The sequence below is a fragment of the Oreochromis aureus genome, linkage group 4 (genome assembly GCF_013358895.1).
Source record: "Oreochromis aureus strain Israel breed Guangdong linkage group 4, ZZ_aureus, whole genome shotgun sequence".
In the NCBI taxonomy this organism is placed as follows: Eukaryota; Metazoa; Chordata; class Actinopteri; order Cichliformes; family Cichlidae; genus Oreochromis; species Oreochromis aureus.
The window spans coordinates 8,897,284-8,917,276 of record NC_052945.1 but is presented as its reverse complement, the minus strand read 5'-3'; the positions used below and the strand labels follow the sequence as shown (position 1 = coordinate 8,917,276).

At 39.7% G+C, this 19,993-nt stretch overlaps 3 protein-coding genes across 6 annotated transcripts; 2 read left to right on the top strand and 1 right to left on the bottom strand.

The window, feature by feature from the left end:
• The first annotated feature begins 368 nt into the window (after nucleotides 1-368).
• LOC116330972 (7-methylguanosine phosphate-specific 5'-nucleotidase A-like) lies at nucleotides 369-4,317 on the top strand. 3 transcript variants are annotated; one of them, XM_031753462.2, is made up of 9 exons: nucleotides 369-447; nucleotides 1,104-1,202; nucleotides 1,297-1,366; nucleotides 1,684-1,730; nucleotides 2,453-2,538; nucleotides 2,614-2,703; nucleotides 2,798-2,960; nucleotides 3,042-3,242; nucleotides 3,315-4,317. In XM_031753462.2, exons 1-9 carry the CDS (start codon nucleotides 445-447, stop codon nucleotides 3,423-3,425), a joined length of 870 nt encoding a protein of 289 aa, XP_031609322.1. In that variant the 5' UTR covers nucleotides 369-444; the 3' UTR covers nucleotides 3,426-4,317. The 3 variants fall into 3 exon arrangements, with proteins under 3 accessions (XP_031609322.1, XP_031609323.1, XP_039466782.1); XM_031753463.2 differs by having other exon boundaries at nucleotides 377-560; XM_039610848.1 differs by having other exon boundaries at nucleotides 381-447; nucleotides 1,072-1,202.
• Nucleotides 4,318-4,450: 133 nt separating this feature from the next.
• Nucleotides 4,451-11,040, bottom strand: fkbp10a (FKBP prolyl isomerase 10a). 2 transcript variants are annotated; one of them, XM_031753478.2, is made up of 10 exons: nucleotides 10,689-11,036; nucleotides 10,021-10,166; nucleotides 9,745-9,934; nucleotides 9,505-9,650; nucleotides 7,907-8,096; nucleotides 7,643-7,788; nucleotides 5,868-6,057; nucleotides 5,504-5,646; nucleotides 5,256-5,419; nucleotides 4,451-5,156 (listed from the first exon to the last, which is right to left on the bottom strand). In XM_031753478.2, the coding sequence occupies exons 1-10, from the start codon at nucleotides 10,886-10,888 to the stop codon at nucleotides 4,971-4,973; spliced, it is 1,701 nt and encodes a 566-aa protein (XP_031609338.1). In that variant the 5' UTR covers nucleotides 10,889-11,036; the 3' UTR covers nucleotides 4,451-4,970. The 2 variants fall into 2 exon arrangements, with proteins under 2 accessions (XP_031609338.1, XP_039466781.1); XM_039610847.1 differs by having other exon boundaries at nucleotides 5,061-5,139; nucleotides 10,689-11,040.
• Nucleotides 11,041-13,360: 2,320 nt separating this feature from the next.
• Nucleotides 13,361-18,926, top strand: p3h4 (prolyl 3-hydroxylase family member 4 (inactive)). The gene is made up of 7 exons (XM_031753457.2): nucleotides 13,361-13,942; nucleotides 14,765-14,914; nucleotides 15,007-15,178; nucleotides 15,261-15,389; nucleotides 15,483-15,628; nucleotides 16,133-16,216; nucleotides 17,863-18,926. Exons 1-7 carry the CDS (start codon nucleotides 13,484-13,486, stop codon nucleotides 18,010-18,012), a joined length of 1,290 nt encoding a protein of 429 aa, XP_031609317.1. The 5' UTR covers nucleotides 13,361-13,483; the 3' UTR covers nucleotides 18,013-18,926.
• The last annotated feature ends 1,067 nt before the right edge of the window (nucleotides 18,927-19,993 follow it).

Below are 19,993 nucleotides of genomic sequence, written 5' to 3'. Positions count from 1 at the left end.
GGATCTATACAACATTTAAAAACACGTCGGTCGTGGGAAGAGAGCGGCCAAGAACCAAAAGGAAGAAATAACAATCACCTGTCTCAGGACAGAACACAAGGGTCCTAATAAAACTCTGCAGCTAAACCCAACTGGACATTGGAGAAAAAAACGGAGGAAATTAATAGGAAATTTTAAGGCGCTGAAGATGAAGTTTACTTTGGAAGATCATCTTGGAAAGGCGCTGTCACAACTCCATGGCCAACTGATAATGTTTGTGAGAAGAACATCTTTTATACATGTTTTATAGAGCGACTTTTTTATTTTACTGTCAAGTTCCTGATCCACACTCCAGTCCAGTAGGTGGCGGTAATGCGCCTTGCTGGTCTGTCAACCACCAATAAACCCAGAAGAAGTAGCGGACAGCTTTCATCAGACTTAACGGATTAAAAACACATTTTCTCAATGGTAGTATTGCTCAAGAATGTTTAAAGCATATACTTATACCGGTGAAGTTTTGTGGGAGGCAGTTAAAGTCACAGACAGTTTATAGCTGAAGAATACATCGCGAACATACTGCTGTAGGTGCAGCTAGCAAACGCTTGTGTTATCACCAGCAGAGTCACTGTTTATTTCACAGTTTAAGAAAGCTAGTCTGTCTCTTTTTCCTGTCCTCTCTGGTGTACTTGATGTGTTTGTCCTCCGCGTTAATGTGATCGCTGAATTGTGGTATATACTGAAATTAGATTTTTCGCCCAGGTGTTATCCACATACCTGAACCAGTGGCTCGGTAATGCTCCACGATAGGGTAACAGAGCGCTCTTTTCCACTTCCTCGGTATAAAAATGGGTGAAACTGGGGAAGCAATGACGCACACGTGTTTTTGTCTACAGTACTGGTTCTTGCACTTGAAATATGTGGGGTGAAGATACAATTGCAAGAGCAGACAACCTTGGTCGGTACTGAGAGTGGGGTCGTGATGAAAAGAACAAACTTTCTGGGATTTCGTTATCTGGATAATTGAACTTACAAGACTTCCTGCTGGAATGCTGTTGATACAACATAATTGATATTGTTGTCAATTAACTTTAGCCAGACTCAATCAGCACATACTGTCTACGCAGATTCCGGAGTTGTCCAACTCCTGGGTGCATATGAAAGATGATGAGAGGGTACGAGAGATCCTGCAGTCCATGCAGAAGGCTGGCTCCAACACCCTGCAGGTATCCACGTCATCCACCACGCTCAAAACACATTCAGCCCTGTATGAAAATATAATCCGGCTCTTTGGTGATTCTGATCTCGTTTTTGATCCAGGTGATCTCGGATTTTGACATGACACTTACAAGATTTGAACATAACGGGAAAAGATGCCCTGATTGTTATAGTGAGTACACTCATCATGACAAACTGCACAAGGTGTTTCAGAGATGAGCTGTAGAACTGCTACAGTGGGCATTGAATCTGGTCTATATAGTGGTAAAGAGTTTGCTGGGGTGGTGTGTTTATACACACAAGATAAAGTAAAACAGTGATAAGGAAAGAAGATCCCACTCCAGTGAATAAGAAACATTTCATTCTATTCCCCACGTGATAGAATTTAGGTCCTGGAAGTGTCTGTAGTGTTTGTCAGCTTTTTGTAGCTTAAAATCATCATGAATATAAAAGGTTTTAGTTTTGTCATTCTGTGTATTTTATTTGCAGATATTCTTGAAAGAAGCAATGTAATCTCCAGCGACTGTAAAGAAAAGGTAGGAACAATACTTTAGTGTAAGAGCTGTTGGTTAGACTTACAACATATGGTGCCATTAGTATATTGTCTCAAGACAGTTTGGCACAATGTAAATGCAGCTTTTTATTGAATCTTACATATGTTGTTGCACTGAACGGTAGTTAGCACAAAGCAACTATGTTATAACTGCATTACTACATAGATCATCTGGTTTACTGTTAAAGGGGAAATGTTTTGATGGTTCTTTTATATTAAAACATCATGTGTTAGTGCAAAATAACCTACAAGATTCCGCTTCAGAACATAGGTTCTCCCAAGACACACCAGTATTATACATCATATAAAAATCCGGAGTTTTCTTAAAAATAGCTGAGACATAAAAGTGTCTCAAAAGTCATAAAAGTGTAAAATAGGTTTATGATTTCATTATTTTTTGCCTTACTGTATCCAAAAGGTGAATAAGTACAACATTTGGTGAGTGAGCTGGCCAACACTCTGGACTGAGCCGGAACAAAAAAATCCAACCTTGCATATGAATAATAAAAGTGAAGTATGTAGTGATAATTGAATGTAAACTGAAGGCTTTGTCCCCATTCATTCATACAGGGGGTTTAAAATAACACCCCAAATAACTATCCAGAGGCATTACCCAGATGGCTGCTGAGTGATGGTGAGACTTATTTCTAGAAGAATTGTGATATTTGCTGATCAGTTTTTATAACACTGTCATGTCCTCTACAGCTACAGGAGCTGCTCGACAAATACTACCCCATAGAGATCGACACTAAGCGGTCAGTAGAGGAGAAGATGCCTCTTATGGTGGAGTGGTGAGTGTGTAAACAGAGCTATGACTTGTGTTTAACAGTGTTGGAAGGGTATTTATTAACTTGACTGTATCTCAGGTGGACAAAGGCTCACGAGCTGCTGGTGAATCAGAAAATTAAGAAAGACAGGTTAGCCGAGGCGGTGAAGGACTCTGAAGCCAAGCTGAGGTACGAGCATCACTGAAGACCTGTTTAGTTCTTGAATGTTGAAAACATTTTTGTAATGCAGCTAATGTGGATTCTTTTTCATTTCTTTTAACAGGGACGGCTACCAGTATTTCTTCGACCACCTGAATGAGCACAGCATCCCCCTGCTCATCTTCTCTGCTGGAATAGGAGACATCCTGGAAGAGGTGATACGCCAGACTGAGGTCTTCCACCCAAATGTCAAGGTCATCTCCAACTACATGGACTTTGATGAGTCTGTGAGTAGCCACACCACATACTATAACCTGACCTCCACTCAGGCATTTAAATAAAAAATTTGACTTGATCTGTTTGCACAGGGGGTGCTGAAGGCTTTCAAAGGAGAACTGATTCACATCTACAATAAAAAGGAAGGTGCGCTGCTCAACACCGGACATTTCCAGGAGCTGCGCACGCGGACAAATGTGCTACTACTGGGAGACTCTCTAGGGGATCTGAACATGGCTGATGGAGTGCAGGACATGAAGAACATCCTCAAGATCGGCTTCCTTAATGACAAGGTCAGCAAAAGGCATGCACGCAGTTATGCTCACTAAATCGATTTGATACTTATCTATTTTTAATTTCCACAGGTGGAGGAGAGGAAACAATCATACCTGGACTCATATGACATTGTGCTGATAAAGCATGAAACCTTGGGTGTCCCAAATGCAGTTATACGTTTTCTAACTGACAGTAATTAAACTGTGACTTGATATTGGACACTCTGGGACCATCAGCTGAGAAGGCCCAAGCTGGCCCAGAAACTTTCAGCTGGATTGTTACTGACAATCACCGAAGAATCTTCAACACTGCCTATCACCCCTGCTTTTAATCTAAAAACGGCCTTAAAAAAAAATCAACTGCAATTTTTATCTGATGTTTGACACTTTGCTCTCAGAAAAAGATTTTTGTATTTTTTTTTCTTACCAATTTGTAATTTTAACTTTTAACTGTTTTCACATCACAGAAATGTGATGTGTTACTGTTCTTTCTAAAACCTTAAATTAAGCTGCTTTCGGGCGCTCCCTTTAGGAGTCACCACAGTGGATCATCTGCCTCTATCTTACCCTATTCCCTGGCATCCTCCTCTGTCACGCCAACCCTCTGCACGTCCTCCTTCACTGCATTTTTGAACCTCCTCTGTGGCATTTCCATTTTCCTTGTACCTGGCAGCTTCATGTTCAACATCATTTGTCAAATGTATTCACTATCCTCCTCCTCCATATGTCCAGAGCATCTCAACTTTGCCTCTCTAACATGACCTCCAAACTGTTCAAGCTGACCGCTCTCTGTTTTATAACTTGGCATCTGGGTCTCCAAACCATACATGATGGCAGACATCACTACTATCTTGTAACTGTTCACCTTCACTCTTGCTGCTGCCCTCCTGTCACAAATCACCATCAACCTCAATCTCCAGCCACTCCACCCTGCACTCTTCTTCACGTCTCTCGTGCATGTTCAAAAAGCATTTTCTTTGTTGGTCTAATCGTCCGCTGACGGTGTGGCATAACAGTTTATGATTTGTCCTGTTGTCCAAAATAATTACCTATTTATTTTCAGCTATGCCAGAAATAAAACTACACAAACACAGAGGTGGGCAATGCATTTTCCTGAGACACCGGGGCTGTTGTGTGAGGCCAGACCTATTGAGTGTAGCTTATTGACAACACACAGAAATGTGTTTTGTTTATTTTTTATAAAATATTTTATTGTACATTGGTACACAGCCACAAACAATACTGTACAACCAGTGTTTTTTTTTTAATCATTTTTATATTAAGATGAAGGATCAAAGGTATAACTCTAAATCAACAACAAATCACATGACTTTTGTAACAGATGGACTATTCTGGAAGTTGGGCCCTGCCCAGATTCTTGGTAAATGACATGTGCTTCCCTACAGATCTTTTTTTCTTCCATCAGCATTTCAAAAGCGCTTCTGGCCACAACATACTGACCATGTTTTTGACATATCACAGTTAGAAAAACACTGGTGTAAAAGTTATTAATGATGGCTGAATCTCATAGCTGCTTTGGGTTCAGAGTTTTGGTAAACAGACGTTTTGTATGGAAAATATAATTTTTCCAACTACAGGGTGAGTTGTCTGAAATGAAAAGGCCCAGTAGATGGGAAATGAGTCCTGAAAAATTCAGAACTCTTCCACAACACACTAAAACAACAGTGTTACCTCAGCCATTGCACGCCTGTACTTTATCACCAGTGAAACATGTAGATGTCCTCTTTATAGCTCATCTCTTGCTTGTTTGGACCCTTTATCCTCTGTAACCGTCAGTTCATCTTCTACGATCTTGCCATCTTTATTACGGTCTTGATTATCAAACATGTCCTTAATAATGCTGTCAACATCAATCCCCGGCCGAAGTCGACCTTTGCCTCCTTGAACCTGGAGCCTGATGAAGAGTGAAAACTGGAGAATATTGGAGGAGTGTCTAAGTTATAACACATTTTTACTGTGTGCAGCAATTCCTTTATTTAAAAAAAAAATCATTTTAGCTTCTCTTCTTACCTCCTCAAGGGGGACCTGTTTGTCTCCATCAAGGTCCATAGCAGGAAAGAGGGGATCAGGGCCATCCCCGACCCACACAAACATGTAGCCTTCAGGCACACCCTTCTGAAGCTCCACCAACTCCAACTCAAAGAAGAGCACTGCACTCCTTGGAACTACTCCGGCTGGAGATGCCGTTAAAGAAGAGGAAAATTACATGAAAAAGAACAAAAATAAGTACTGTGTATCTGAGTTTCTTGATTACTGACCTTCATTTTCACCATGGCCAAAGTGGGGAGGAATGACCACTTCTCTCCTCTCGCCTACGCACATGCCTCTTAAACCTTCCTCCAGACCCAGGATCACATTGTTTGCTCCCAGAGTAGCGATAGAAGGTGAATCATACTGGTCCCTGCAAAGTGATTCATAATTATTTTTAACAGAGAACATTTAGGAAAGAAAAAACAAGAAAAAAAAAAACTGGAGCCATGCAAGCATACATGCTTTTGTCATAAAGACAAAGATGGTATGAATTCGAGCCCCACGGAAATCTGTCAGACAAGGAGCCAGCAATGATTACATGCATGAGGTAGAGGGTGCAGTGTAGCAGAGTGAACAGCAGAGGGCGCTCACGAGGTGTACAGCAGGGTGCCGTCCATCAAGGAGCAATTGTAGCGGTACTGAATCAAATCGTCAGCTTCACTTCTCATGTTACACTCCTGAGGCTTATGGGTAACTTTGATATTGACTGGATCTTTTGGGTTGTGGAAATCAATGACGTGAATGTCAAAGACCAGCACAGCAGATCCAGGAATGAAGTCTCCTACAAGATAAAATGAAAAAACTAAACAAGAAGCAGGACATTCATACACATAGAAGTACAGTCACTTATGTTAAAAAATACTTTGGTAAAAGTTGAAGTACTGATTCAACTTCTTCACTCAAGTAAAATTGAAATAGTACAGGCCCTGAAATGTATTCAAATTAAACAAGTAAAAAAATAACTCTTTTGAGGATGTTTCTATGAGCTATTGCTGTGCAAAGCTAACTGAACCTTGTGCTATAGTAATATAATAAAACTATTAGTAAATGAGAATACAAACTTTATTTCAGTCTGAACTGTAATTCTAAAGATTTTACTCAGCTTGAATCAGTTATGCAGAACACGAGCATTTAAAAAGAAAAGCACTATTTTTTTGTTGCATACATTGTAGACGATGACTTTGCCTCCACAGCTTAACAGGGAAATGAGCACAGTCAGGGTTAACATGGGATTCAGCAGATGTGGGAACGCTAAGATTGATTGTAGTGGCTCAGCATGGGGAAAAGAATCACAATAATTTCTATTTTGGGCTCTAGCAGATTTTCTTTATGTACAGACTGTAATCAGCTGACTTCTACTGCTGCTGCTCTTTGTTTGATTTACACAACTGAATTCAACAAGCTGTAACCCAACATTTCACAAGCTAACTTCGCTGATTTCCATCCCTTACACTGACAGTATACCTTTTACACTGTCTTTATACTAGATGGTAAACAGTTGGTAGAAAGGTAGAATTCATTGAATGAATCTGAGCATCATCAGCTCAAGTTCATGTTAATCACTGCTGTACTGTAACCTAAAGCTTACCACGAACACCACAGCCACTGTGCAACAGTCCAAAACAGTGCTTTACTTTAAACCCATCACATTACTGCAAACTCCACATTACTCCAATTCTTTTCTCTCCCTGATAAATACAGCAGCTGGGTCTTTAGCTAGCAGACACACGGTGTCTCACACAAATAGTCTGTGTGTTATCTGGTATTTGTTAAGCTGATAGAAACTTGAATTTTAAACTTCAACTTCAAAAGCATTATTCTTTATTATTATTCATTATTATTATTTATGCTCACCCTTTTTCTGTAGAGCTAGCCAGATGCTGAAGTACCATGACTACAGAACAGCTATACTCGTTCCGGTGATGTGCCAAAAAACACGGCCTACTTTAACCCTGACTGTGATGCTATAGATTATTAATAAATTACATGGTTTTACCTCATCTTGTTGTATGCGATACCCCCTGGTGACTGATATATTGTTAGATACACTATTGCCTTACATGTGTAACCGTTTAGGCTCAAATCATGTTGATGTCTGAAGGCACACAGGGATGTGGAATAACTCCACTCAAATTTCTTAAACCTAAAGTAACAAGTCTACTTTGAAAATGTAAGGAGCAGAAAGTACACGTTTGTGTGAAAATGTTGGGAGTAAAAGTAAAAAGTTTTCTGAAAAATAATCAAAGTACAGATACCTAAAAATTCTAGTTAAGTACACTAAGTATTTGTATGTCGCTACTTCCCACCTCTGATGCACTCACTCAGACAACACTTTAAAACCTCCTATTTGCAGACATCAAACTCACCGACTCCTTTTTCACCATACGCTAAGTGAGGAGGAATTACGACCCTCCTTTTCTCTCCTATGCACAGCCCCTGCAGGGCTTTGTCCATCCCTTGGATCACGTATCCCATACCGATGTAAGTGTTGTAGGTGCTATTTCGCTGATAGCTGTCAAAGGAGAGTGAAAGAGAGAGAGAGAGCTTGCAAAAAGGTTATTTTGATGATAGGTTATTTACTTTCTAAAAATGAAAAAACAAACAAACAAAAAAAAACCTCTCAAGTGTACCTCGAGTCAAAGACCGTGCCATCCTGAAATGTGCCATTATAGTGGTAGCGGATGTAATCTCCAGTCACTGTTGTGCGTGTGCAGCCTTTAGGCACTTCCTTTGCCTCCACGGTTACATCATCCTTAGGGTTAAAGACATCAACCATCAGCACCTCGAATACCAGCGTGGCCTGAGGAGGGATCATGGTTCCTGTTGGGAGGAAAGAAGCATGTTCATGAAAGAAAGCTATTAAAAAAATAATAATACAAAACTCACAAGTGACCAACAAGTGACCACCTTACTTTACTAAATCCTTTTTTATCTACTCCGATTCAACTGAGGTTTGTTAAAGGATTATTAAGACAACTCTAAAACCTCCTCACTCACAAGTTTTGAAAATAAATATAAAATAAGACAGTACAATTTAGACAGTACAATAGAAGAAAAATTGAATAACCCTCCTGCAGCTAGCTTAGCCTCTGTTACTCCACTCAGCTCTTAGGAAATCCAAACCCACAAGCATTTACACTCCACATCGAAAATGAGAGGACACATATCTGTGGCCAACACTGGTTACCAGCTAGCCAGCCAATTTAATTCGAAAGTATCCATATTGAAGCTCTGCCCACAGCAAACACCAAATAAGACAGCAAGGAAGGCCATCCAGTAAAAGTCAAAGTAATGGATTTTACTGTAACAAAATTTTGTCCCTACACACAGTCTGGTCTCCATTTTTTAAAGTACGCCCAAAGTTTTAGGATCAACTTTCAATCTTTCTGATGCTTTATTTTCCTTGTATTAGAGCAAGAATGTCAAACTGATTTCACATCGTGGGTCACATATAGAAAATTTTGATCTTAAGTGGGCCATACTACTGATACTTGCCTTTCAGTCACTGTTAAGAAGTTTAACCACACATTTAATTCCTGTGACATCTTAATATAAGAAGTGCAATCTCAACAACACATCTCAGTTTTTCTGTATGGTAAAGAAATGCTGCTGTAATTAAAAGAATCTGTCAGCACTACTCGTTGGGCTTTAAATTGTAAGAAATAAATGTGCAAAAATTAGTTGCTTAGTTGCATTGTTCACATTTTCTAACAAAAGCATGTTTTTGTTAGAAAATGCGAACAATGAACCCATTGTAAAAAAAAAAAGAAAGAAAACCCCCCAGAAATTTAGTAGATGGTGAAAAAACAGTTACTTTTCTGTAATTTCATTGTTTATCTATTACATAATTACTGGTGTAGTATGAATGGCCATAGGGGAAGTCTCTAACAGGAGGAAAAGCTGTAAAGCTTGTGAATATACTATTAAACAATCAATCAATCAATCATCATAAAAACACTCAAAGACTTCCTCTGACAGTCTCTCTGAAAGTTAGCACACCAAATCCTACATGTAAAATCAGAAATGTATATAAAAAACTGATATTTGGATGTGATATGCAGATAAACATGCAGAAAACGGATGACGTTTTAAACTTAACCCTTTAGAAGAAACTAAACAGGTTATTTTAACCAATGATTATTAATACGAGGTTACATTTTGAGGTTGTCAACAGGTGAATTAAAAGAAATGCCACACTAGCCACAGCCATCTTAATATTAGTTATTACCATAGCCATTCTCTCCATATGCCAGGAAGGGTGGGACGATAATGAGGCGTCTTTCCCCAACACACATGCCCAGAAGACCCTCGTCCATGCCTTTAATGAGGTCGCCCTGGCCCAGGTAGGTGTCATAGGTGGCATTCCTCGAGTAACTAAATAAAGAGTTCACAGTTCAAAGTTCCTGATAATCAAAGAAACAAACAAAGAGATGCTTTTCAGCTTCTAATGAAACTTTTTCCGTCTCACCTGGAGTCAAAGAGTTCACCAGAGAGCAGAGTGCCGTTGTAGTGGTAACGGACAAAATCTGATGCTGCAGTTGTTCGCCTGCAGCTCGCAGGTTTGCTGAGAGTGCGGATCTCAACCTTGTCCTTTTCGTTCCAGATATCCAGCAGAAGGACATCGTAAACCAGCACAGCATCAGGAGGGATTATACCACCTGAACAGAGATAGAGATCAGAGTGTCACGAGTCAGCCCACATAATGCCACCAGTAAAGTGCCGTCACTGCTGTGCTCCTCTGCACCTGTTCCTATGCTTCCATAGGCCAGATGTGGAGGGACTATGACCCTCCTGCGCTCGTTGACACACATGCCCAGCAGACCCCGGTCCATCCCTGCGATGAGTCTGCCCAGGCCGACCTGGCTGATGAAAGCTTTGTCTCGATCATAGCTGCAGAGGCGGTGATGGAGATGAGGATGAGAGTGAAAAACAGCGTGAACAAAATAAAAATGGGTTGTGATTTTTTTTTTTTTTTGCAAGGGAATGGAATGCAAGGGAGGTATGCCATCTACTAACTGCCTGAAACTAACCCGTGTAGATACTAAATCACAGCAAATAATTGCTGTGATTTTCTCAGCCTTCTCAGCTTCACCTCTGCTGAAGCTGAGATGCTACTGACACGTTTGCAGTCATCACTGCTGCAGTAAACATACGTGAAAAAAATCCATTAAAGGAAAAAATAAAATGCGTGTAAGCTTTCTTTACTTCTGTGCTTACTGTAAAAACTATTTTACTGTGTTAGCAGTGCCCTTACTGCACATTGAACCATTTTAATCACACACCATAGTTTCATTGAAAGCTAACGTTACAAGCAGTTCGTGGGAACTGTAGTCCTTTTCTATACAGACCAGCAATTAGCGCTAGTTAGCTCATTCTGAAGCTAAACTAACTGACATTTCGCTGTAACTTCACCTGGAGTCAAACTTTTTCCCGTCTTCAAAGAAGGTACCGTTGAAATGATAACGAACAAAATCTTCTATTTCCACTTCTCGAGGACAAACTTTCGGAATGTCATAACGATCCACGACAACGTCGAGTAACGGACCGGGGCTACAGTTCACGGTGAATAAGTGCGACAGAAGTAAAAGCTGAAAACATGCAAATAAATCCATTTGGAAAGCTGCTCAGCAGAGAGAGAGTCCGTCTGCCCGCCGGTGATGTGGTTCAAGATGTGGAAACCGATACAGCAGCAAAAAGTTGAAGCTGGTCTGGCCGTGAAGCTCGTTGAAATGACATAGATGACTTCCGGTAGGGGATTTCAAAATAATAGTCCTCCAAACAGAGAAAAAGAAAAAGACTTTAATATTCAATATAAAAGTTGATAATGCTTATTTCAACTGTTTTTTTTCTGTAAGTCTAACTTGGGGAAACTGTGTCAACCCACAAATCTGGCCAAATCTCAGCAAACTAAGTGTGTGAAAATGTTTGTGTGACATAAATAATAATTATGATTATAATAATATGATAATAATAATATTAATATACATACTCTACACAGATTTGAAATATTTAGCATGTAAAGGACAAATATATTGGATTTTATCTGAATGCAGCCTTCCTATATACTTTTTACACTCATGTCTGGTTATCATCTTTGGGTATCAATAGGGAAGTATGGATAAATGACCACATCTGGTTTTGAGACATTACGTTTATTATGAGATTCACAACCTGTCACTTCATGTTATTATTTCCCCTCTTTGTGAAATGTGACAAATATGTAAATAAACAAAAAACAAAACAATTTGAGTATTAAAGAAGCAAAGACCCTAGCTGATGACATTTTAACCCACGATAAGTATCCTCAGAGTTTTCATTGCAGAAACTAGGTAGGCGTGTCTGTTCTGCAACCAAGCTAAGTGTTAGCCAGGAAAAGGGACACTTAACATTACAGATGTATAATGTGAACTGTAGAACATTATTAAAGTGTGTGATTCCAAAATTGAGATCAGAGGACTATAAGAATATTTATTACTCTTTCCCGATTGATAAACAAGAACATAAAACCGTATAAAAACGAGTTGGATCTTGGATCTGGTGAATCGTCTGAGAGTGTAAAAACACAGATTAACAAAGATTTGCTGTAAAATACTGTTATCAGTTAATTACGTCTCATGTTTCAACAATTTCAGGGCCATCTGGTTGTCTTTTAAAACTGCAAAAATAATATTGTGTACCAAATTTAGAAACTTCTAGGTATGCGGTCTGGCTGTTAAGTGACACCGTGTGTTCCAACCCTGAATACAGCACAGGGCACGATCTGAGACACATACATAATTTATTTCTCATTAATAATACTTTATATTTTTAATGTGGATGGAAAACTAAACATACTTCCGGCCTTCTCCCACCTCTTTCAGGCTTGCTTGTCGTATCTTTCTGGTCCTGTACTCCAGAGAGGAGCAGGAGGGGGAGTGGCCCCGGGGCCCCCACCCTCTTTCTAATGGAATCTTGCAAACGTGTAATGCCTGACCCAAAAGGCCCGGCTCTACGATTTCAGCTCACAAATGAAACGAGCCTGAAATTATAATCCCGTAACCATAAATTATCATCTGGTGGCACATTTCAGGGAGGCAGGCTCATGCAAGGAGTCTTCTACGGTTTAAATAGTTATTGCAAGGAGAATTCCCGGTGAACACATCTGTGAGCCTCAGAAAAACGTTAATCTTTATCATCTGGATCCTAATAACCATCTCATCCAGAAAGCCCGAAGGGCTTCTAATAGTTACTGCAAAGATTTTGAAATATTGCAGACACGAATTCAAATATGCCCACAAGTCATGTGTCAACTATGCACATGGATTTTTAACCTCACCAGTCTCAGCTTGTCCATTTGCTGCAGATGTCAGCAGAAATCAAGACTCTTCAACTCATAAGACACTTAGTATGCACACTGATAACTATTCATGTAAATTAAAAAAAAAAGGAAAGAAAAAAAGATTAAAGTAATATTACATCTGGTTTGTTTGCATCTTCTGGGTTTTATGTGGAAAACATTGACCCTTTTCTTCCCAACTCATTCTGTGACGTCTGTGTCAAGCCCCCCAGAATTAACAAGAATTATACCGGAAGTACTGAGCTCTATTTTCAAGGTAATTGCCAAGATTGCCATTTACCGACTGCCCAGCAGCATTTAAAACCTTATATTTTATAAAACCGTTATATTTTGGAATTTTAAATAAACGAAAAATACTCCAACTTGTAGCGAACCGGATGTTTCTTAATGATATTTATAACAATTAATATTAATTTCACAACCACACTTTTAAACTAAGAAAAGCAGGTTAATCCAGACATTCTAAAAATGCAGCCTTCCAGTAGCTTTTACGCACAAAAACATTAATTGTCATGTTGTTTAAATTTTTTTTTTTATAATGAGACTAACTATAAAAATAATATGCACACACGTACTGTGTACTATATTATTTATCTTAGACGAATATGCATGACCGATGCCATCCTTTTGAGGTAAATACTGTACAGAATGAGCAGAAGACAAGAGATCAATATTTATTTGTTTATTTTGATGAACGCTCATTAAAGCTTTTATTCTGAAAATCTTGACCAGATGTTCGTGTTTTCGTCCCGTGTTTTTTACAGGTATCCCACAGACTACGTGCCGACAGACATGAGCGATCCCTGTTAAAGTAAAGAAGGAGGTCTCCTGAGCCATTCAAAGCACTGACAGACGGCTGAGGGAGCCTGCGATGGTAAAGATGCTCACGAGAAGCTTGTTCCTGGCCTTCTTCTCCGTTGTTATTTTTGCGCCGGTGGACGCTCAGTATGAGAAGTACAGCTTTAAAAGTTTCCCTCAGAAGGACATCATGCCCCTGGAATCCGCGTACAACTACGCGATGGAGCAATACGGAGCGCAAAACTGGGCAGAAAGCATCAAGTACCTGGAGCTGAGCCTGCGGCTCCACCGGCTCCTCCGGGACAGCGAGGCTTTCTGCTGCAGCAACTGCAGCTCCGTCAGCCGGGACAACGACACCCTGTTCGAGGATAGCAGCCTCCGCGTCATGCGCCACATCCTGCTGAGAGCTGCTTGCCTTAAAAAGTGCAAGGCAGATTTTCCAGTGTTTAAGCTCACATATCCACGGAGAGATTTACTGGAAACTTTCGAGAAAAGGATACCTTATCGTTACATACAGTATGCATACTTCCAGGTGAGACTAAGTGTGGAAGTGAGTTCACTGGGACTCTGGGAGTGTAATGCAAAGTTGGTGCAGTACTTAAGCACGGCATATCACAAGAATATCTTATGCGTAACGGGAGCATTCATTCAACAAGTGTCTGCAGTTGGCTTCTCTAGACAGGCTGGCTCGTTTTACTTACCGAGAGGAAATTTCTAGTGGGTTAGCTGTGGAGTGTAATTTCGCCACTACTTTGTTGTGCGCCCTCCTGCTGGCCAAGCAGCAGTTGAGCATGTGCCACGTCTCTTCCAGTGTTCCCCTAAAAACAATCCCCCTATTCTTCTGTCAGAGTGATGGAGGGGCTGGGTTTACTTAGTCGGCAAGATCTTTCGCGTAAAATGTGTGCGTAAAAGTATGCTTGGTCATTAAATTGCCTCCACACTAACAACATCCATGCTGTGGGGGAAATTAATTGAACGTACATCATCAGAAACCCTTTAACTCTGAATTCTAAAAGCAGAATACCTGCTGTGCCCCCCTCTTTCACTCAGAGATTATTCTGCATATTTATTTATTGTTTATTACCCTCCCCCAAAATGCTACCTTTTATTATACTTCAAACCAACAGGGTATACCCACCCACTTCCACAAACATCTGTCCAGATCTTTTATCTGACTCTGGTGTGTGATATCTGATATTATCACTTAGTTTTCAACCACTGCTTCCATCAGCTGTTTACTGACTTCTCAAGAAATGATGTGCTCTGACATGACCTCTTTTAGAAACGGTTACCTAAAAAGTAAAAAAAAGTATCTTCCTGTAACTCCATTGCCGTGTGTTACATTCTCCCTCAGCTTAACAACCTGGAGAAGGCAGTGGCTGCAACTCACACCTTCCTGAAGAAGAACCCAGATGATGTCCTCTTAACCAAAAACATGAACTACTACAAGACGCTGTTTGACGTGGAGGAATATCTCATTGATCACGAGGAGCAGCCATATGAAGTTTGTACCCTAAGCACTGTCGTAATGCACCAATGAGAGGTCTGTTGTTTGAATTCTATGTTTTTCTTTAAATTAATCTCTTTACTACACAGAGTGTTTTCTTGAAAAGTGTGACGCTCTACAACAACGGAGACTTCAGCAACAGTGCTAGAAACATGGAGCAGGCCATCACACAGTACTTTGAAGTATACAACCTCTGTTTATCTGGCTGCGACAGCTCATATGAGATTGTGGAGTTCAAAGATTTCTATCCCAGCATGGCGGGTAAGAGGAGAGTCATTCAGAAGCAGTTTAAGTTCAGATTATTTGAGGCAAAATAACATTTTCTCCTTCTTGCGTCCCTCAGATCTCTATATAAATGCTTTGAAATGTAAAGTTAAATGTGAGGAGAACCTGACACCCAGCGTTGGAGGCTTCTTTGTGGAGAAGTTTGTAGCTACTATGTATCACTACCTCCAGTTTTCTTATTATAAATGTAAGAACTATTACCAAAACTTTGGCTTTGTTTTGCAGAGATCTGTGTAATGTAATGGGTTTTTTTTAACGTGTATTACTTTATGCTTTCCAGTGAATGATGTGAAGAACGCTGCTCCGTGTGCAGCTAGTTACATGCTGTTCGACCCCAAAGACCAGGTGATGCAGCAAAATGTGGCGTATTATCGCTTCTACCGGGAGCAGTGGGGCCTCAACGATAATGATTTTGAACCTCGGCCTGTGAGTAAAACAAAAACTGTACCAGTCTTCATTCATCTGCTCTTCCAGGACTTCAGTGGTTTAGCTGGAGCTCATGCAAACCGAATTGTTTGGAAGCAGCAGGCGGTGCATACTGCGAAGCAGGAAAATGGTAGCATGAAGCGGTCACGGCATGAACATTAACACAATCCCAGGGTGGTAATTAGAAACTTGTATAGTTGTGTAGGGCAGATCTGTTTTCCTATCTTTTCTGCAGGGTGTAAAATTGGCAGCAGCTGCAGTGCAGTTTATGGGCTAGACTCATCTGAAGCTGGTCTAGCCTGTAAAGTTCTTTGCATCCTGATTTTAAATACATGTAGTGCTGCTGTAAACACATGAAGGCTTCTAAACTTAGAGGAGAAAAGCCAGTAAACAAAAAACCAGCTAGCCAAATTTGTTGTTCAGCTCTGTGTTGTAAAACTGTTTCTTTGTTTCCACTGGTTACTTGAGCTTACACAAAAACTGATGTCCCTTTAACTTTTCCAGGAGGCACTGAGGTACTTTAACCAGACGACCAAACAGAAAGAAATGCTGGAGTTTGCTCTGAGCTACCTGCAAATAGACGATGAGGTATGTTTATACACTTGGCTCAATGGCTGACGTTGACTAATGGCGCACTGTTTTTAGACAGCATGAGGGCTTGAGCTTAAGCGTCAATGGAAATTACATTCATTCCTTTAAAGAAAGAAAAAAAAAATCTAAATATTCTTCATTCTCTGAAGGACTAATCTTTATATAATATGGCATTTAATTAGTAGCATTAAACAAACCGAACTGTGGCAACATTTTAGCAGAAGACAAGATATAACAAAATCTTTTGCCAATGAGTTTATGTTCCTTATTGCTGGTTTCAAACCTTATCTAATACAAATCATTTTGATAGATAGACTGCAGTCTGAAATATTATAAGAGAGAGACATGGCGCAAAAATAATGCTCATTGAAAATGCAGAACAATGACTAAAAGTCAATCAACAGCTCCAACAGGAAACGTCTTAACCAAGCACACACACAGGGGAGGTTCACAATAGTTTCAGCACATTCCTCTACATTAGAATTGTAAAGACTTGGATGAATGTAGGCTACCAAATGTTGTTCATACATAGTAATATAACTTATAGGGGGGAAAGCCTTTAAAACTTATTTTAGGCAAAGACTGGGAAAAGATGCATTTATTTCCTCAGTAACTTCAGTTTGCCGGTCAGAGCCAACCCTCTCTCATGGCTTTTGGTTTCAAGAAGCCAAGATGGCTAGAAGCCCAAACATCAGTGCTACGCTTCAAAACCACACTTTACAAACCAGTGGGTGACGTCACAGTGGCTATGCCAATCTTTTCATATGCTGCTACAGTGGCAATGCACTTAATTTACAAGTTAGGGATGGTCCAGTTTGAGACCCTAAATATGTATTGTTTTAAATGTCCATTAGCAAAATACTGAATGCTTACTTCTATACCAAATTGACATTTTCTTACAAAAACAGTAACTATAAATGTTCATCTAAACTACAAAGAAATCCTTTGATATAATCCAGCTAATGGTATACAGCTACGATGATCATATCTGACTAAGCTTGCAGAGATAATTATCTCTGAGATGTTTTTTTCTTTCTTTTAACAACAAAAACAAAATTCCACCGGTCCCCTTTGTGCTGGAACGGTGGCTGAGGTATCAGAGACAGACGTCTGAAAACCTCAGCAGATAAAATCCAAACTCTCTGTAGGACTACAGAGGATAAAAATAAGTCTTTAACTTGGACGATCCAGCTGGGGTTTACTGTTCTTGTTTTTCAAAAAACAAACTTCATATCTTCTTTAGGAGTGTAGACCTTTACTTTGGGGGAATTAACCGACAAACTAAACGTAGAGAGCACAAGGGTAAATAAATCTGAGGATAAAAGGGAGAAAAAGGGGTGAAGGCTGCGGAAGAAGGGGTGGAGGGGGTTGTCTTCCGGCAGCAGTGTGTGGTATGTGGCTTGGAGGTGTTGGCCACTGAGACTGTGCCACATCCATTTAACTCAGGCCGGCTCCTCCCAGTTTGACACTGCCTGGACCTGAGAAGGGGGAAGGAGGACTGTGAAAGTTCAGGCTGAATTACAGGGTGCAAAAGTTGACAGATTTACAGACATAAGAAGAGGAATGTGTCAGTGAATCTCTGAATAGAACTGTAAGTACGTAAAGAGTTTTCTGTTGATTTGTTTTTCTCTTTTACATTTTAGGAAGTTGTAAGTCCAGAAGAAATGACCACCTCTCGCTCAGAGCATCCTGACACTGAGTTTGAGGGAATAGGGGATTATGAGGAGTCCTTCCTGGCTAATTGGTGGCAGGAACCCAAAACTAAGTGGGACACTGGAGAAGTCATAGACTGACATCTGTCTTTATCTTCGAGCAGAACACTTTCACGTCCAACTCTGTCCCACCTCCCATGAAAACATGCCCAAAATACGCTGAACCATCTACAGACAAACATCTAGATTCATATCAGTTTTATGCAAAAAAACAAAAACACAGAGCCCCCCTGGTGATTGATTGTGGGGATTTCTTTTTTTCTGTTTTTTTCGACAAGATTAAAATTCACACCCTTGTTAGTGCATGCACAGCCATGAGTAAATGACGTTTTGAGATGAGACCAAATCTTAAATATGCACGGTAACAAAATAGAAAGCTACTTTTGTTATCAGGGAAAAATCATGGATATATTTGGAAAAAAAATGTATTCCTAACATCAACAAAAGAGCACTGCACAGGCTAAAAATATCTTCCTATCAACAGCGTGTTTGTTGATGTTTTTGAGTGATTATGGATGCTTCAGTATACTTGTGCTGACTGCTATAGGTTTATAAAAGCTGTTTATGCACTATGGATTTTTGTACTTTGTTACGTGACCTTTTTCTCTCCCCCTGATCTCCCAGAGTGAGAAGCACTCTGTGTGTTTAGGGACCTCTTACTGCAGGATATCAAATTTCATCCAAGTTGCATTAACTCAACCCATGCTTCTTGTCACAGTTTGTCTTACCAGGGGGCTCTGTTTTTATTTTAACTTAGTTGGTTATTAAATGGACACAATTACCCATCATGATGATCAGTATCAAAGACTAATCAATCATTGGCCTCAATGCTGATATTTGTCAATGACTTTTCTACAGTTTTTATTTACTGTTATTTAATGAAAGCTGTGAGGTGTGATATAAAAAGGCTGACATGGTCCTTTTATGTTGTTATTTGTCATCCACCAATAAGATATTGGTAATAAGACGCTTTTAATTAAAATAATTTAATGTTGTCTTTTTGTTTGGAATCATCCATTTTTAAAAAACAACTACTTTAATAAGCTCAAATATACTTGCATTACATATTTTTACATGGAATTTACCCTATAAAAAGGCAGTTAATCTTATTTATTAGCAAGGACCCAAACCACAAAAGCAAATGAAAAATGTCTAATTGAAGATCTGTGGTAACTCTGGGGACAACAGCGGGGCACGAAAACAAGATGTGTGAGGCATTTTTAGATGTACAACAGGAAGGCAAGTGTTTGGGATGTAGTCACGCTCATGAAACTGAGATAAATAATCACCATTTAGCACAAAGTTCTTGCTGCATGGTTCACCCACTTTGCCCTCCATGTAGGCTACTGTGCAAAAGTCTCGAGCCGACCCTCATTTATTCAGTTCGTGTTAGGAAAATGGGAAAGAGGAGCAATTTATTTAAACATGCAAAGGTAAAAAGAAATGGGATGTAAAAACAAATTTTCTACATGATCATTATTTTCTTCAGTACAGCCTGAACTTTCTTAGGCAAGCTTTCTTTTAATTTCTTTAAGTAGTGTTCAGAAATAGTTCTCCAAGGACCTTCAAAGCTCTTCTTTGGATGCTAGATGCCCTTTGCTTTGATGATCCCATCCCATAATGTTTAAGTCAAAGCCATGAGGAACCTGGTGCATAACTGGTAGTTTCCTACTGTCTGTTTTTTCTATTTAGGTATGGTTTTATTACATTGGCAGTGTGTTTGGGATCTTTGTTAAACAATTAAGCTCTTTCCAGATGGTATTAAATGATGGATCAAAGTCTGATGGTATTTTTCTTCCATTGTAATTCCATCAGTTTCGACAAGATCCCCAACACCACTGGCTGAAATGCAGCAATAAACCTTGACAAAGCCTCCACTGTGTTTTACAGATGACTGTATCTCTCTTGACCTCTGTGCACATTGGTAATAATTTGAGGGAAAAACTTCAAATTTGAATTTATCACTCAGTCAGACCTGTTGTTACTGATTTTCAGTCCAGTTCTTGTGTAATTTGGCATACCTCAGTCTTTTCTCCCAGTTTCCCTTCCTTTATTTTGGCTT

What these genes read in the sequence shown, in the direction of transcription:
- LOC116330972 (XM_031753462.2), top strand. An exon ending in CTGGCTCCAACACCCTGCAG is followed by an intron (nt 1,203 to 1,296) that starts GTATCCACGTCA and finishes TTTTTGATCCAG; the next exon opens with GTGATCTCGGATTTTGACAT. An exon ending in CCAGCGACTGTAAAGAAAAG is followed by an intron (nt 1,731 to 2,452) that starts GTAGGAACAATA and finishes TGTCCTCTACAG; the next exon opens with CTACAGGAGCTGCTCGACAA.
- fkbp10a (XM_031753478.2), bottom strand. Translation starts at nt 10,888, where the DNA reads ATGGATTTATTTGCATGTTTTCAGCTTTTACTTCTGTCGCACTTATTC. An exon ending in GGGAAAAAGTTTGACTCCAG is followed by an intron (nt 10,167 to 10,688) that starts GTGAAGTTACAG and finishes CCGCCTCTGCAG; the next exon opens with CTATGATCGAGACAAAGCTT. An exon ending in GTATGGTGAAAAAGGAGTCG is followed by an intron (nt 6,058 to 7,642) that starts GTGAGTTTGATG and finishes TTTATCTTGTAG; the next exon opens with GAGACTTCATTCCTGGATCT.
- p3h4 (XM_031753457.2), top strand. Translation starts at nt 13,484, where the DNA reads ATGGTAAAGATGCTCACGAGAAGCTTGTTCCTGGCCTTCTTCTCCGTT. An exon ending in TTTCTATCCCAGCATGGCGG is followed by an intron (nt 15,179 to 15,260) that starts GTAAGAGGAGAG and finishes TGCGTCCCTCAG; the next exon opens with ATCTCTATATAAATGCTTTG. An exon ending in ATGATTTTGAACCTCGGCCT is followed by an intron (nt 15,629 to 16,132) that starts GTGAGTAAAACA and finishes TAACTTTTCCAG; the next exon opens with GAGGCACTGAGGTACTTTAA.